The sequence below is a fragment of the Paroedura picta genome, chromosome 1 (genome assembly GCF_049243985.1).
Source record: "Paroedura picta isolate Pp20150507F chromosome 1, Ppicta_v3.0, whole genome shotgun sequence".
NCBI classification, from domain to species: Eukaryota; Metazoa; Chordata; class Lepidosauria; order Squamata; family Gekkonidae; genus Paroedura; species Paroedura picta.
This window is the reverse complement of record NC_135369.1, coordinates 50,776,195-50,793,346: the sequence shown is the minus strand read 5'-3', so window position 1 is coordinate 50,793,346 and position 17,152 is coordinate 50,776,195. Positions and strand designations below refer to the sequence as shown.

General features: G+C 40.4%; 1 protein-coding gene across 2 annotated transcripts in view; it reads right to left on the bottom strand.

The window, feature by feature from the left end:
- Positions 1-9,407: 9,407 nt before the first annotated feature.
- The window catches only part of KCNG3 (potassium voltage-gated channel modifier subfamily G member 3), a 33,413-nt gene continuing 25,668 nt past the window's right edge, over positions 9,408-17,152 (bottom strand). For both annotated transcript variants that reach the window (XM_077337819.1, XM_077337827.1), the window contains exon 2: positions 9,408-11,557. In XM_077337819.1, coding sequence (XP_077193934.1) covers positions 10,912-11,557 — 646 coding nt within the window. In that variant the 3' untranslated portion in view covers positions 9,408-10,911. The remainder of the gene's footprint in view (positions 11,558-17,152) is intronic.

Below are 17,152 nucleotides of genomic sequence, written 5' to 3'. Positions count from 1 at the left end.
GGGAAAATTAGCCCAAATGCTGCGAGAGGGTGGTAACTTAGTGTTTATGGATCGAAATGCCTATATATACCAGGGTTGATTACACCCATAGGAACTCAAGGCAAACACAGATATAAATAGTAAAATAGTAATATAAGCTTTATTGAAAGGAAAATAACAAAAAAGACACACAAATAGCTAACACATAGAGAAGGGGGAGGAAGAGTGGAAGGCTTGATAGTTACCTGTCCGAGGAGTGGTGGGTCAGAGGAAGAAGCACGAACCAGCATGGGAGGTCCCTGGTTGTAAGACACTCAGAGTGGCTGTGTGAAGCCACATTTTTTATAGGATTTTGGGAAGGGGGCTACGTCACAAGGCTCAGGTAAGCATGTGCTGGAAGTTTCCAGGGTCCCTGGAGATTAGGACAGTACCAGGCCAAGTGGGGGGATGGCCATAAATGGATTTGGATAAAGGTATTAATGACTCTGAGGAAGAGAGCCATCAGGTCTAGCTGGCAGGATGTGGGGAAGAGATTTCCCATGGCAGAGGGGCCAAGTGTGAAAAATGTTGCAAGACAAAGGAGCCCTTAGGCAAACAGGAGGAAGCCAGTCCACTCACTTAGAAATACAATGGGGGGGCGGTGAGCTGATGCGAGCTTGAGTCCAGAGGCACCTCTGGGTCAGGCAAAGGCTGTCATTCCAAACCTAAGGCAGAGAGCAAGATTTCTAAGATGGAGTCTGGCCTGGCTCGGCTGACCCTAGCAGTGTCATGGCTTTAGTGGTGGGGTGCCATTGGTTATAGAAGACAGTGTGCCTGTCAGTGAGGCAGGGCGCCCTGCCACACCTTAACAGGATGGCTCAATAGCTTGATCCCCTTTCAAGAGTTTTAGTACCAAAGTTAGATAAGCATTTAGAAGGAAAGCAGGATGTGACAAAGTTACTTATTACTTAGAGTTTTTAAGTTTACAGATCCATGTGGTTCTGATGGATGTGCCTGGCTTATGGCTGTATTTAAGGAATTGGTGCTGTAATTAGGAATTCCTTTTGGTGGAAGAAATGACTGAGAGCCTTGAGCAATGCCTTACATTCCTGGGCATAGAGATAGGTATATTGTTTGCCTGAAGAAAAGCCAGAATAGTACAGAATGCTTTTGAGAGAATCATGTGATAGTCATAGGGTGACATCGAAGCAGTTGCAGGTGGTGGCTGGGTATCCGCATTTTGCCTGCAGGGACTTTTTTCACTGAATGGCAGACACCACTGGTATAAGATGCGCTCATCACAGAATTAGAGTCTCAAGCCAGATTAAGGTAGATGCCCATATCTGGCTGGACTTCGTTTATTTATTCCTTATATTTTTAACCCACCACTCTCCAGGGGCTCATGGTGGGGTACAATATAATGCCCCCCATAAAACATGATAAAGGCCTCTTGTAGCGCAGAGTGGTAAGGCAGCGACATGCAGTCTGAAAGCTCTGCCCATGAGGCTGGGAGTTCGATCCCAGCAGCCGGCTCAAGGTTGACTCAGCCTTCCATCCTTCTGAGGTTGGTAAAATGAGTACCCAGCTTGCTGGGGGGTAAACGGTAATGACTGGGGAAGGCACTAGCAAACCCCGTATTGAGTCTGCCATGAAAACGCTGGAGGGCGTCACCCCAAGGGTCAGACATGACCCGGTGTTTGCACAGGGTATACCTTTACCTTTATAAAACATGATAAAACCTTATCCCATAACAAAATAACAAAACATAGATAAAAGATAAGGTGACCAGATTGTCCCACTTTTAGAGGGACATCTGGGGGTACCTGGCAAATTGTTGAAATTTTAAATGTATGTATGTATGTATGTATGTATGTATGTATGTATGTGTATATATATATACGTGTGTGTGTGTGTATATATATATATATATATATATATATATATATATATATATATATATATATATATATATATATATATATATATATATATATATATATATATTACAATACTATTTTTGCGTTCTATGCATTTTATGAAACTACCAATGTTAAAATCTGGTCACCTTAGTAAAAGAGGATAAAACAAGATTAGCGGTATAATCCCCCATCCCTGCAGCCATCCATACCCCACCCCCAGGGTGGGATACGCTGGATGTTATTGTGTAACCTGAAGAAAGCCCCCCATTGTTCCTGGTTCTGATTTTAGGGAATTTACTGGTTTATTCTTTTGGAGAAATTATTGGCTGGCAGGGCATGACTTTTAGATACAGATGCTGCAGGGGCACATAGTTTTGGAATTTATTTCCAGGGCCACTGGTTTGCCAACATTGGTTGATAGGCTGGAGGCACAAGGGATCTTACCTTTCTGAAGCTTTTAACTCCCTATATCCCCAATATTAGCAATATATATCTGGGAGAGTGTTTTAAAGAATTTGGTGGTTTTATTTTGTTGTGATAATAGTGCAGTTGTTTGTTTGTGTGTGTGTGAAGTGCATGTGTGAAGTCCTTTTGGTAACAGATGTCCTCGAGTCTTACAAACTGAACAGTAGCGTAGGTTATAAATAAGCAGACATCCAGGAGTGCTAGGTGTTGGAAAAAGCAATGTCTGTTGTACAAAGAAGACCACCCAGCAGGGCGGCGGCAAAATGTCCATTCGATAGGCTAGTGGGGTCAGCATCTTCTCTCCCGTTAAGTGTTAGCAAGAACGCCAGCTGGGCTCAGATCTGGCATTTGTAGGTGGAGCATCTGCAGCAATTTATGGTGCTGTTGAAAAGTAGAGGTTTGGTGATTAGGACCACTTAGGGTTATGCAGCTGCCTCATCTGTGATGGGCAACATTGCAGGTTCTGGATCTGTGCTTGTGACCAGACAAGCCACAATTAGTGATACATATTAGGAACCGCGGAGGATCCCCAGTTTTGCCCTGTGAGAGCACTCAGGGCATTCACGAGAATGCAAGGCTGTGGCCTGGGCCGCCTGTTCCAACACAGAGGCAGATCTCTGTGTTGCTCTCAGTCAAGGCTGATTTTCAAAACTGTCAGTTTTTGACTCTTCTCAGCTAGGGCTGAAATCAAACACAATCCAATCAAGGTAGAAATCCAACTAACTCTCTCCTCAGCATTGAGTCTTACTTTGCTCAACTGATACTAACCAATTAGATTGCTTGGAGCCGCCTGTAAAAGGCTTGCTGTTTCTGTGAATAATTAACCCTTCACAGTCCTTCAGTGGTTTGTACAGCACTTGTAAAGTGCATTCTGTCACACCATGATACATTAGCACAACTATGCTCATAAAAATGCTTGATATTCTAGTCAAAATAATTTATTATAATACAAAAATGAAATGTAAACAAGGAAGCAATTTTACATTCTTCGATGCAACTAAAGGTATACAATTTTTGTATTTAGCACGCATATTTCAGAATTTTTATTTAAACATTTCCTTGAGCAAACAGATAATCATACTTAATTGGGTTTGTGAACAAAAAGGGCAATTGCTAATGCTGAGGGCTCACTGCGCTGATGTTGTTATGTGCGAAGTCGTGTCCGACCCATCGCGACCCCATGGACAATGATCCTCCAGGCCTTCCTGTCCTCACTGCGCTGATGGGACATGCTAAATATATCCCTGTAAGAGTATTAATTTCAGTGAATCTTCAGTTGGAAAATGCTTCACATTTTTTAAAAGAAAGGAAACAAGTACTGGGATTTGAAACATATTGGAAAGAAATGAATTCTATAGTCTCTTTTTGGAAAGCAATAAAATCTAACAGTAATTTTAACTGACCTTTAAAATTCGATTCCCAATAAAATTCTGTTTAATTAACTGCATTGTTTGCAGTATATATTCAGTAAAGGCTGTAACTGATAGTAAACTTTTGCACAGCTGCTTTTATATATAATATAATATAAAAAGAATTGTGAATGTGTTTACTTTTAGTTTTCAGTATACAAGGAAAAAGATATAAAACACTGAATAGTCTCGACAATATAAAGTAAACAATTCCATGGCCAGACGTCTGTTAAAAACGTGTTGATAGCTATTTGGTGGAACAGAGAGTTGGAAACAGGTTAAAACTGATTAATAATTCAATGAGTTGTATTAAGCATTGCACATTTTAAAAAAGCCTGAGGCTTGAGACCAGAACCTATCGATCTTAGTAGGGGTTTTTTTTCTCAGTAAGCATAGAAATAAAGACTATATTAAAGAACTGTATTCTCAACCATTCATTTCAATGGGCTCATGCAGGTAGAATTCTCAACAAATTGTAACAAATCTTTAAGGCATTTCTTTGAGAGAAAAAAGTTTATCCCTCACATTCCATGTTCCATATACACACACATACATATGCACACACTAGACTGAAAGCCCATTGCAGCAGAGAATGCAACGGGCGCTAGGGCGGCTTTGGGGGGGGGCTGTTGGGATTTTCCCCAGCCTGGTGAGGGCCAGTTCCTGCTCTGTGCCGGGGCTCGCGAGGCAGGGCTGGAGGTGGTGGGCAGGCTTCGTCTCATCTCCAGCAGCACTGGAAGCTTTGCCGCATGCCCTGTCGCCGACTGGGCCTGCAAAGCTGCCACCACTGGAGTCCTAGCCCCTTCCGTGGGGAGGTAGGAAGTTCCTAGGAGACATCGGAACAGGTGGGACGGTGTCCGGGTGAGTCCAGGGCAGCAAAATAGCCAGGATGGAGGACAGCATGAAAGGCAAAGGGGCTGGGGGGAGGGCCATGGGGGAGGGGTGGTTCCCATAACATGAAGGCAGGAGGGGAAAGGACACTGAGCGAAACCCAGAAGGGCTGTGGAGGGAAGCAGCTTCCTGCCCCCCCCACCCAGAGCAGCCTCACCATGGCTTAGCAAGGCTGCAAGGGCAGCTTCTGAGGGTGGAGGTATATGGCATAGTCTGCGGCCTGCGCACTGTGAGGGATAGAATCTTACATGCTCTCCTGCCCTTGTCCAGGTGCAGAGTGGCAGTGTGGACTTCTGGTTGGGTGGGGGCCAACTGAATTTATGACCAAATTCCATAAGAAGGGGTACAGAACATGCTGGCTTTGAAAACTTAAACCAGCCGGGGATGGTAGGGAACCTGAAACAAGGCCTCAGTAAATGGTCCCAAGGCACCAAGACGCATATAGGAGAAAGGACTATTTAAAGATCAGACGCAGTAGTTAGAAATGAGCTTAGAGTTAAGGGTCAAATGTATATTACATTAGTAACCCATAAGGGCATTCCCCAAGTATATTTACCTTAAAAAGGCTTGTGAGTGACATCAATTTAGAGAAGGGTCACAGTACCAAGATTGGGAAGGATTTCCTTTTTACCCATGCACGAGTTCCTTAACAGAAAATACTCTCTTCCACGCTATTAACCACAGAAGGGAAAGCACCGCTACAAGTAATGTGATGGTTTCTTCACTATCAGTAATAATATTTTTGAGGGATATAGTTCTTTCTATAAGGGACTAATTTTCTTGCCCCATTAAAAATGCTGTTACTTTTTGAAAATCATGAATCCTCCCATAACATGTATTTTGACGCCAATATGTTAAAAGATTTTTTAATGGATGCATTTAGGATTGCTTAACTTTTATTGAAATTTATGGGATCTATGTACTAATGTATATGCTTAAATCCCTTGTGTTTTGAAGGAACTGATGCATACAGTTCCTGTATTGTTTTCCAGACAATTTCTCATCATGATTATGGTTCACCTAGAGGAAAATTAAAATTACCATCTCTCCTTTTTAACTAAGCACTCTGAAGTAGACATTCACTAGAACTAGAAAGATGTGGAAGAATGTCCAAAAGCAACATACTGTCTTGTACCAAAAATTGAAGTCCTCAGTGTTTCAATGTCGATGACTTTTTTCAACATATGTTCCTTTAACAACTAATATAATTTGCAGTGCAATGAGATAACTGTACTAATTGGTTACCAGATGTTTAGATGTTGGGTTACTAACTCCTTCCTTAGAAGAACTTTATGTGTCTTCAAACAGATGTCCAATAAAAAGCTGCACAGGTAGGAATTTCCCCTTCATAGAGAAACAGTGATGGGAAAGCTACATGTATAGCACTTCTTACTGACGTGGCTATCACTCTACAAAGAATGGATGCACGTTGCAATCATGGTGCTGGCTGACATTAAACAAGTCACATAATTCTTTTTAATAGGACTAAGTAAGTTGTGATACTAAATCCTTAAGAGCTGAATAGGGCCCTATACAGCAGTTAAGTGAAAGACTCTGCATTTAATGGGTTACAAAGATATGTCTGTAAATATATTTAAGAATATACTTTTTAACCTTTAACAAAACCAGTTCCAATGGTAAATAAAGCTGTAAGCAATTTGTTTCAGAGAATGTGGCAGCTATTAAACCAGCATTAGGTCAGATTTATCTTCTTCTTGGATGTAATTCACACTCACAACTGACCATAGTCCAATTATGTCTGATCTTATCTACTTCTGGAACACCTAGTCCTTTATACATGAAACTTTCCAATGGTCCTTGGTGATTCATCAAAATATATCACCTCACTTCCTGCTATCACACCTAGTAAAGTAACTACCAGTCCCATCTACACAGAGATTTTCCTGGAGTTCATGGTATGGGGTAGGGTGCTTGACTGTGACATCATTGAAAATCACTGTAGAACTGTGCTGGAGGGGAAGGAAAATGGGGTTTGAGTGACAAACATGTAATTTAAAAATATATATTTCTAGGTGACAGAGTTTTTTTGTCCACATTTCTAAAGCTGTTAATGGAAATATATTCAAACAAAAGATACTCCAAAACATTTTCCCGACATTTTTTAAAAAGTTAAATCCATCCATGTAAAATATATGGAGGGTTCAGGTTGAAACAGAAAAAAATGTGGTGAGGTCTTTCAGCAAAAAAATGTACCACTTTAACTGTAGCTCCATTTAGTGTTTAACAGCACTGGGCCATATGGCAGCTTTTCAAGTCATATTAACAGTGCCACCATTAACTTGAAGTACATAAGAACACAAATTCATTTATTGTGGTTCTGTTGTTTACAAGAAAGTACATACTGCTTTTTTTACATAAGACAACTTACATTCAGCTAGGAAGCTCCTCTACCATATCAGTTGAGTGCTACTTTATTTTTAAAATTCATTTAACCATGAAAATATATCAGTTTACAATGGCTTCTTCCAACAAAGATCATTCAAACAGAGACATAACAAATCCCAGTTTGTTATGATATATAAACAAAGTCTGAAAGTCTGTTGTTTTCATGAATCATAGTTCACATTAAGGTTCAACACAATCCAGAGTGTCACAGTTTAAAAATAATAATAAAATAAAGGAATGCAAACTTTTTGTGCCCATGACTTCAGATTTCCAAGTGTGGGCCATTTCTACTAAACAATCAGAATCTAAAAGATTTGGTTCTTCCAGGCATTTGTCTAGAACTATACTTGCAATTTTTTTTTTTATTGCCTTGTCTGCCTTCAAGCTTTTAATTAGAAAAATATATTCCATAGTTCAGGTATTAGACTCAGATTATTTATCTAGAAAATCTGTTTGTTATACTTGTATTCTGTTTCTCCTCTAAAGAACTCTGGGCAAAGATATTCCATTTTATACTCCCAACAATCCCTGAATAACCTATCTTGTCAGAAAGCTTGGCCCAAGATACCCACATTTCAGGCTTTATCCATTAAACTACTCGGGCTGTTGCAGTAGAATTATTAATAAGCTGAGACAAAGGTAAATCAAGGCTTTTGAATAAATGCCTTCATACTGATGGAATTTAGTTGGCAATGTAACTTATTCTCATCTATTACTCACCCAGCAAATCTCTACTAAAAATATCAATCATACTGTCAGCGGCAGCATTTTCCTCTGCTCTTTGTAAAATTTAATAGTACCTTTCTCCCATAACTTATCTTTGTCATCCTAGTCATGTTTACTTGGAATGAATTTCCATGGAATCATTAGGATGTTTACAAAGTATTTACAGCTGGAATGCCAGTCTAAAAAAAAAACAATAGAACAACTCGAAACCAAAATGCTTGTGCTACAGAAAACATATGGCACAACAGTAACAAGTGCAAATTTGCATCTCTTTTGTAAACTGTGAATCTGGTAACTCTGCTGACCCCACTTTTACTAATGCAGATTTACTTGGCTTTAACAGATTATTTTGCAGCTATGTGCCCTGTGGGCATGGATGGACCTGGGGAAGGATAAGAATTAAGTGTAGCAATGGTTCTGCTCCAGTGCTGTTAAATCCTAGGGGATGAGAGGGGAGAACATCCATTTACCAGTTGTAGTCCCCTTTTGAATGCAAATAGATGATGAAGATCCCTTAAGCCAGTTTTTCAAACTTTCAGTTTTCAGAAAATGCTTTCTACATTTAGATATCCTCCAAGAAATATTTGTGCTTTTGCAGAGTCTCTTGGGGAGTATTACAAGATACACATCCTATTTGGCTCTATATTCCTTCCATTAGGAACTGAGAATACACCAAAAATGCCCTATGGCTGTATATTATGAGCTAATGTTAATAATAACGGCAGTCTTTGCTGGTCTTCTATTATTGATCTTGACACTAAGGAAACACTTATAAGTTTCTGAGGATTCTCCAAAACAGTGTTTGAAAACCAAAACCGTAAGGAGATCTGATGCTAAAAAGGCATCACTTGGTGTTACCCATGGTTAATGGAGAAAACATCTTTTATTTATTTAATAACAATACCTCACTTTTCTTTCCAGTGAGGACAAGCAGCTTACATCTTTCCTCCTTTCTTCATTTCATCCTCACAACAACCCTTTGAGGTAGCTTAGACTGAAGGTGTGTGACTAGCCCAAAGTCACTCAACAAGCTTCCAAGACAGTGTGGAATTTCGAACCTAGGTGTCTCAGATCCTAGTCTAGATAGAAAACTGGCCTTTATCACTAGGCAAACTATGCTAACACATGCTTCAAAAGTGCTGATGTAGAGCTGACCCTGAAGATCTAGAAATTACAAAGGTCCATAGCTCATTGCTGAGATCATTTCACAGCTGTCTTGAACTATCTGCACTGACTGCCTCTGCTTCTGGCTTAAACTCAAGGGGTTGGTTCTTTATAGTTCTCCATAGCAGGGGTAGTCAAACTGCGGCCCTCCAGATGTCCATGGACTACAATTCCCATGAGCCCCTGCCAGCTCGCGCTGGCAGGGGCTCATGGGAAATGTAGTCCATGAACATCTGGAGGACCACAGGTTGACTACCCCTGCTCTGGCGGAACTGATCTGTGTAGTCTCTATATCAGGCTGGAGGTCTCCCAGTATTACCAATGATATAGAGACTACACAGATCAGTTCCTCCAGAGCAGGGTTAGTCAACCTGTGGTCCTCCAGATGTTCATGGACTACATTTCCCATGAGCCCCTGCCAGCAAATGCTGGCAGGGGCTCATGGGAATTGTAGTCCATGGACATCTGCAGGGCCGCAGTTTGACTACCCCTGCTCCATAGCCTGGGATCTACATATTTGAAAGGCCGTTTCTCTCTTCCTCTGTCTGTATGGCGACTTTCCTGTTTAGATCCTCTGTTAGGATAGGGATGCCAGTCCCTAGGGGGTCATGGAGAGCCTCCAGTTTTGCAGTTCGTCTCCAAGTGACAGAGGTCAGTTCCCCTGGAGAAAATGGCTGCTTTGGATGGTTGACTCCATTGCATTATACTGCATTGAGGTCCTTCCTCACCCCAAATCCTGCTCACAACCAGCTCCATCTCCAAAATCTCCAGGTATTTCCCATCCCAGAGCTGGCAACCCTATGTGAGGATGATTCAGTCTACCACTACCTGGTCCCTGGCTCTGACAGCTTATTTAGTACTACTTAGCTAAGAATGCCAGGAAGGTTCCTAGCCTAATAGTTCTTAGAAACTCTGGTAAATCTGTGTTATTCAGGGAGGCTTTTGAACAAGATTTTCATGAGGAGACTTAATTTATGGTCAAGTACTTAATTTATGGTGTAGTGATATATACTTATCGTTTTATGCTGCTCATTCTGTTTTAACATTTTAGCAATATCCAAAATTTTCTCAAGGTTCACATGACATAAGCCACACTTTGGAGGTCAAGGTAGAATAAAAAATATTCTACTAAATAGACACGATTTTAAGGGGAGAGCAGAAAGTGATATAATATAGCTGTACACTTGTTTCTTCATTGCATTCATGTTTATGCACCAACAGCTAATTTTCAGGCTTTGCAAACAGAGGCACTAGTGAGAAGGAAAAGGTGACTTGCCATCTTACCCTCAAAACTTTTCACATGTAAAATATCTGGTTGTGCAAGGACTATAACCCAATGAGCTTCTCTGAGCCTGCTCAAAGAGCTGTTTATGGGTGGGGCGGGGGGTCTTGATTCTCCCCTCTCGGAACTGTGGTCTTCCCCACTCATGAACACAAGTGTGAAGACTGGTATGCAATGTGAAACCTCATGTTAATGTTGAAAAAAACAAGCAACTAAATGCCCCATCCCTAACTACACAGAGCTAATATCTTGGCTCTTTGGACTGTGTGTACATTATGTTCCTGAAATCTCAAGTTAAAACTGACATTTCATAACTTTAAAAAAAATTTTTTGGAAAAAGGGGGATTGATTTGTTTCAAGTGCAGATGCTTGACCCTAATAATACAGCGAACCTGCAATGCTCACATGGGAGGATACTCTCATACTTGTTGACCCAAAGGAAATGAAACTATGTTTTCATCCTTCTGAATTTCACTAAGTCTGGACCAAAGATTTACCATGGCTGCTTAAAACTTCTTCCAAACCATTAAGCAGCCATTCTTCAGTTGGAGAAGGAACTTGTCTTCCTCCAATGGCACAGGTCTCTCAGTTCATCTGTCATTAACAAAGGATGGAACAAGAATTGGTTTTTCAATATTTTCTGCCAGGATGTGCAATATAGAAGTGCTATTATGCAATGGGATTGTGCTACTTAATTTAAGAATTCAGCAGAGAGGCTCCTGCCATACCTAGCGGACCGGAACTTGAGCTCATGGTAACATTGCACAAAACTGTGATAGATGAAAGTAATAGGCAGAGCCAATAAAACAATCCCACTGACCACGCAAATCCCTCCAAGAATCCGTCCAGGTATAGTGATGGGGCATACATCGCCATAACCCACAGTGGTCATAGAGATAATTACCCACCAGCAAGCAGCTGGGATGCTGGCATAGCCTTCATTTGGTGTTCCCAAGTTCAGCCCGTGTTCAAGGAGCTGGGACAGTGCGCTGAAAATTGCCATAGCAACACAGACGAAGACAAGCAGCATCACCATCTCCCTGTAGCATCGCTTTAAAGTCAGGCCAAGTGTCTGAAGGCCAATGAAGTGACGAGCAAGTTTAATCACCCAAAAAATCCTCATCATTCTCAAGACCCTCAAGGTGACTCCTGCCCTCTGGAGCTGAGAATTCTCCCCTGTAAAAATTGTCATCAGCACAGAGATGTAGTAGGGAGTGATTGCCAGCAAGTCAATGATGTTCAGAGGTCTCTTCACAAACTCACACTTGTCTTTGGAGATGATGAACCTCACAATACACTCTGCAGTGAACCAGCCTATGCAGACAGCTTCAATTATCCTGTTGGAGAAAACACAAGCACAACAATTTATTTCCTGTATAAACCTTCCTGGGGAAATTGGGAGGTAATTTGTACTTAGACATTACGCTTACATAAACACAGACCTTTAGGAGACATGCAAGCCAAATAGTTGTTTTGGAAACTGTTAACAGAATCAAATGGCTCCTGATATATACATCTCCTGATTGATCAAGTTTTATTAAAGCCTCGTTTTATATGCCCTATTTGGGGAAATTAAAATATTTTTAATTAGTACTTTTATTTGTATCCATTTACCTTTCCCCACTATGATAGTAATGTCTTCTAAGTTAAGCTGCTTAAGGTGCTATGTCAAGAACATTTTCCTGGGAGTAAGCTTGATCTTTGTGCTGGGTTTTTAAAGGGTTTTTTAATTTGATTTAGCAGCCTTGAGCCAAGAGGAAATGCAGGGTATAAATATTTCAATAATACAATAATAAAAATGGAATAAAAAATAACTTACATCAGAGTAGGCCTGATTAGGATCACTCCCTTGTATAAAATGAAAATTAATAAAAGATTATTGATATTAATAGTGCTGGTGAAATGGGGAAGGTGACTGGAATAGAATTTAAAATATTAACACATAGGAGTGTGTGTGTGAATATGCTCTCTGCCAGTTTCAGTGCTGAGGCATCTGGGACTGAATAGTACCTCACTTGTATAACCCTTCAGGACTCTCCTTTGGATTCTTTTCAAATTCTTCCCCAGGTGAATAATTACCAATCAGCGTTAAAATTCTTCCCCAAGTGAATAATTACCACCAGGTGCAAAAGCTCCCAAGCATTCCTCTTAAGTGGCTGGAATCACTCAACTGAGAAGAACACTGTGCTACTACATCCACATTTTAAAATCAGAGTACCAGGTAAAGTCATTATTAGATGACAAAGGGCTTTTAAAAAAAGCACTGATTGTATAAAATGATTGATTCAATTGGAATGCCATATTGAAATAAGTTGCAGGTTTTGAATAAAACACTGGCTTTTCATCATTATCAACACAAAGCCATTTGCCTTTCTAAAAATGGCCATTTACATTCATTCTCCCTCTAGTCCATTAATATGTTTTCACTTTATAGCCCTTTTCAAGTTGGTATAATTTTAAAAGATTCTACCCCACCTGTCTCCTAACAGGACTTAAGATACTATTTGAAGCATGTAGAATGAAAAGGAGATAGTAGTAGGATCCATTCCCAGCACCACCTCCAAGTTGTGTTCATTGGAATACACAGACCAAATCTATGTGGATATAGATATGAATCATACAATCTACAGTTCTACAGACACTGGGGACCATTCTAAAACTCTATCACACCAAAAGAAGTTTTTGGATTGGTCCTGCCCTGAAATTGTATCAGAACAAGGCCATAGCCCAACATCTCTATGGAGTTGAAATTTGAGGTTGGAATGGTGTACTCATCACAAACATGGAGACTGCTCAAAACCTTTTTTGTTTTACCCTAGTTCTGCCTAAGGGCACTCCAACTGCCTTGGTGCAAGCCGAATGTGGTCTTCCTTCAGTAAGAGTTTTGTGTACAGGAGCCAGTTTGGTGTAGTGTTAGGAGTGCAGACTTCTAATCTGGCGAGCTGGGTTTGATTTCCCGCTCCCCCACATGCAGCCAGCTGGGTGACCTTGGGCTCGCCACAGCACTGATAAAACTGTTCTGACCGAGCAGTGATATCAGGGCTCACTCAGCCTCACCTACCTCACAAGGTGTCTGTTGTGGGGAGAGAAAAGGGAAGGTGAATGTAAGCCACTTTGAGACTCCTTTGGGTAGAGAAAAGCAGCATATAAGAGCCAACTCTTCTTCTTCTACATGCTGCTTTAATAAATTTTTGGTGTAAGCCATTGAAAGCCTTGGCCTCCAATTTATCAAGGCAACATTTCACCCCTATCCAGAACAATCCAGAATCACTGAATATAACAGTATTCTTAATTGATATTTTTTCCTAGCCGAATCTCAAGGGGTACCTAAGATTAGCCCAATGAATGGATATGCACCTCTGAGGCCTTAATGGATAGGCATACAATAACAGGCTCAAAATGCTCTCCTTGGTGCAAATGACTAAAAGTAGATGACAAGAGAGCCTATTACTTGTCTGACATCATGTTTTATAACCTAAGATTGACCTTTACAGTCATTTACTCTCAAAGCATGCCCTTTACCACACTAAAAGGACATATTATCCATGCAAGCAGATTACTCAGCATATTTGTTTTTGTAGTATAGAATAGGTTGAGAATCTTCCTCACTACACGCTGTGCTGTCCTCTATATTGGGAATCCAGATATACATTTCTGGCACTGTCTTAGCCAATCCAACTGCATGCACAGCTGAGGAGAAAATAATATTCTTACATATGTAAAGGTATCCCCCATGCAAGCACTGGGTCATGTCTGACCCTTGGGGTGACACCCTCTAGTATTTTCATGGCAGACTCAATATGGGGTGTTTGCCAGTGCCTTCCCCAGTCATTACTGTTTACCAGCAAGCTGGGTACTGATTTTACTGACCTCAAAAGGATGGAAGGCTGAGTCAACCTGGAGCCGGCTGCTGGGACTGAACTCCCCGCCTCTCTCCGCCTTTCCCCGCCTCATGGGCAGAGCTTCAGAATGCATGTCTGCTGCCTTACCACACTGCGCCACAAGAGGCTCTCTCTTACATATGTAGACCCATACATTACATACATGGCAGCCCTATATGCTCTAGCTGCCATGAAAAATCCATGCAAGCAGTGTCTGAAACTTAAAATCTGTAGTTGTGTAATCTATTTAAATTGTTTTGATAAGTCTTTTTCTTCTATGTTTTATTTAGACCAACTTCACAATGGCTTTTGGACATATACAGTAAACATTTACAACTATAGAGACATGTACTTGCACAGCTCTTTCCACATGACTGGAAATCTGTTCCAACATCTATGCTCCACCTAACTTGTGTAGGTAGGAGAGGAGTGTGCTGCTACAGTATCTTCCCCTTTCAATGAATACTCATCAAGTGCTAATAGGGGCTCATTGTTTGTTTTTTAAACCTTCCAATTTAAATAAAGTTAAAGCTCCAGCTGAAAACCCCCCACCTGTGTTATGCCGGTTGCAGCACTGATCACATAGCATGTTCTTCACTGCAAATTCAAGTAGTATTCCATATCTATGAAGAAAATGTCAATATGAAGTAATTTAAAAAGAACAATGCAGGTTCCACTGAAGGACAATGGACCTCTGGCCTGTAGCCCAGGTGATTATATCAGTCAAGGATGGTACTAAACTCCATTGAACACTGTGCAGCTTACTAGATAGGTTCATCATGTGGTTTTTTTTTGGAAGTAAGCTGGTAAAAGAAGGAAAAGCAGAACCCTTTCTTATGTGAAGAGCAAATTTAGTCAGTCATGACAGCTCACTTCCAAGTAAGTGAGCTGAAGAACACAGGCAATCCCACAAGGAACATTAATGTAGATGCAGACAACAGTAATGTTCTTCTGCGTCCCACTGAATTTAATAACTGCTCCTGTTCATGAGGTCTCTCCATATAGAGTCATGTATCATGTGTTGGGTACCTATTTTCTTCCTTTTGATTTTATAAAGAGCAAGAAAGAGGGGGGAAATGAAACTCTAAGGGTAGAAAAATATATAAAGATTTTTTAAAAATAAGCATGTCATCTAAGTTGATTTGAGCAGTCACTCCTTTTCGGGGAGAAAATACTGCATAAAGCAATAACAATAATGAGAAGCAGACCAGTTCATTTGTGAAAAGAAATGTGAAATCACAGGAATACCTGTTTACTGAGAAATGTACTAAGAAGAATTCTTTAATGTTATCAATATAAATGTAAGAATTTCTTTATTATATTCCCCAAGTGTTGCTCAGTACCCTGTAGAAGAGAGTGTGACAGATTTTTTTTAAATGTTCTATTTTGCACCCTTGATTTGTTTTTCCTTCCCCTGTTCTCGCTTTTGTCCAGACTGCAGCCCTTTGGTTTTCCTTTTTGATTTTTGTCAAAGTGATAACTTTCTCGTCTTCTAACACAAGAATATCTGAGGTTCCCTCCCTTCACAGAATAACAACAGGCACAAGACAACAGAATGTCCTCCAGCATTAAACAGCAAATTGCTCTGTGTTAATAGATTAGTAACAAGATGGGCACTAACTTGATTAGAGAGGAATTAATCTATGCTCTTTGCTATTATGATTTAAAAGCTGATCTTCCCTGATATTGATTTTTCTTTCCAGTCTGTATTTTGAGAGCCTATTTTGACCACAATTACACCTTGCATGCACGAAGACCAGGATGCAATGTAACTCCCATGGGGGGGCACTGTAATTATCTTTCCCCCTGTTAAGCTACTGCAAGGTAGCCAATCTGCTGCTATGATCTCTGATGCAGTATAGCAATGCATGTGAATTGGAGGACCTCCCACATTTATCTTCTTCCCCAGCTCCCTGCACATGGATGTATAAGTGTCTCTCATCATTGTAGCATGTGTTCCAGAGAACCTAGGAATTCAGGAACTGCTGGATGTTCCAATTCAGATGAAGTATTTGACTCCATTGGGGTGTTGCTGGCACAGTAGCATTTAGAGAGTAAGAATTATGTAACAAAATAGCCCGAATGCTAAACCATGAATATCCAAGGCCATGGAATTATACAGCCCAAAAAGGATTTGCAGTGGCAGTGTTTCACCACAAGGACATGCATTTGTAAAAATCCCACAAAAGATTTATTGGAAACTGTCATCTCTTATTTACAGTTCCCATCCAAAATTCACTGGGGCGTTTTTTTGTAATCAGGAGGCCTGCACATCATTTTCTTCTACAAAGGTGATCAAATAGCCTCTTCTGTGTCTGGTACTAGTTTGCATTCCCCCCCCCTTTTTTTTCCTTGTGGTCTCTTGTTCCCCCTTTTGGCCCCAAGGAATTCTTGGTCCTATTAGACTAATGCCAGTATACTACCGAGTTAAATAAAACTTTGTTTTATTTAGTTAAATAAAACTGTGATCCCAGTGTACCAATTCAGAAAAAAAATAATTCAGAGGTACCAAAAAGGCACCTTTATTATTATTATTATTATTATTATTATTATTATTATTATTATTATTATTATTATTATTATTATTATTATTATTATTGTTATTGTTATTGTTATTGTTATTGTTATTGTTATTGTTATTGTTATTGTTATTATTGTTATTATTTAATTTTTAGGCCGCCCTTCTCCCAATAGGTCTCAGGGCGGTTTACAACATAAATAGTTAAAACACAATAAAATCCCCATAAAAACCCCAATTAAAAGTTACATATAACATATAGCGGTGGTGGTCACAATTCTGATCTTAGTTCAGCCTGGTGGAGAGAATAATGTTCAGAAGAGGGTGGCACCAATACAATAGATCTAACCATGATGTCGATGTTAGAGATCTCAATATTGGAGGGGATCCTCTGATGGATTAGTGGGAGAGCTGCCCTGGCCTCAACCATATGCCTGGTGGAAGAGCTCTGTCTTACAGGCCCTGCGGAAAGCTGGTAGATCCCGCAGGGCCCTTAGCTTTTCTGGGAGCTCATTCCACCTGATCTCCTGCAT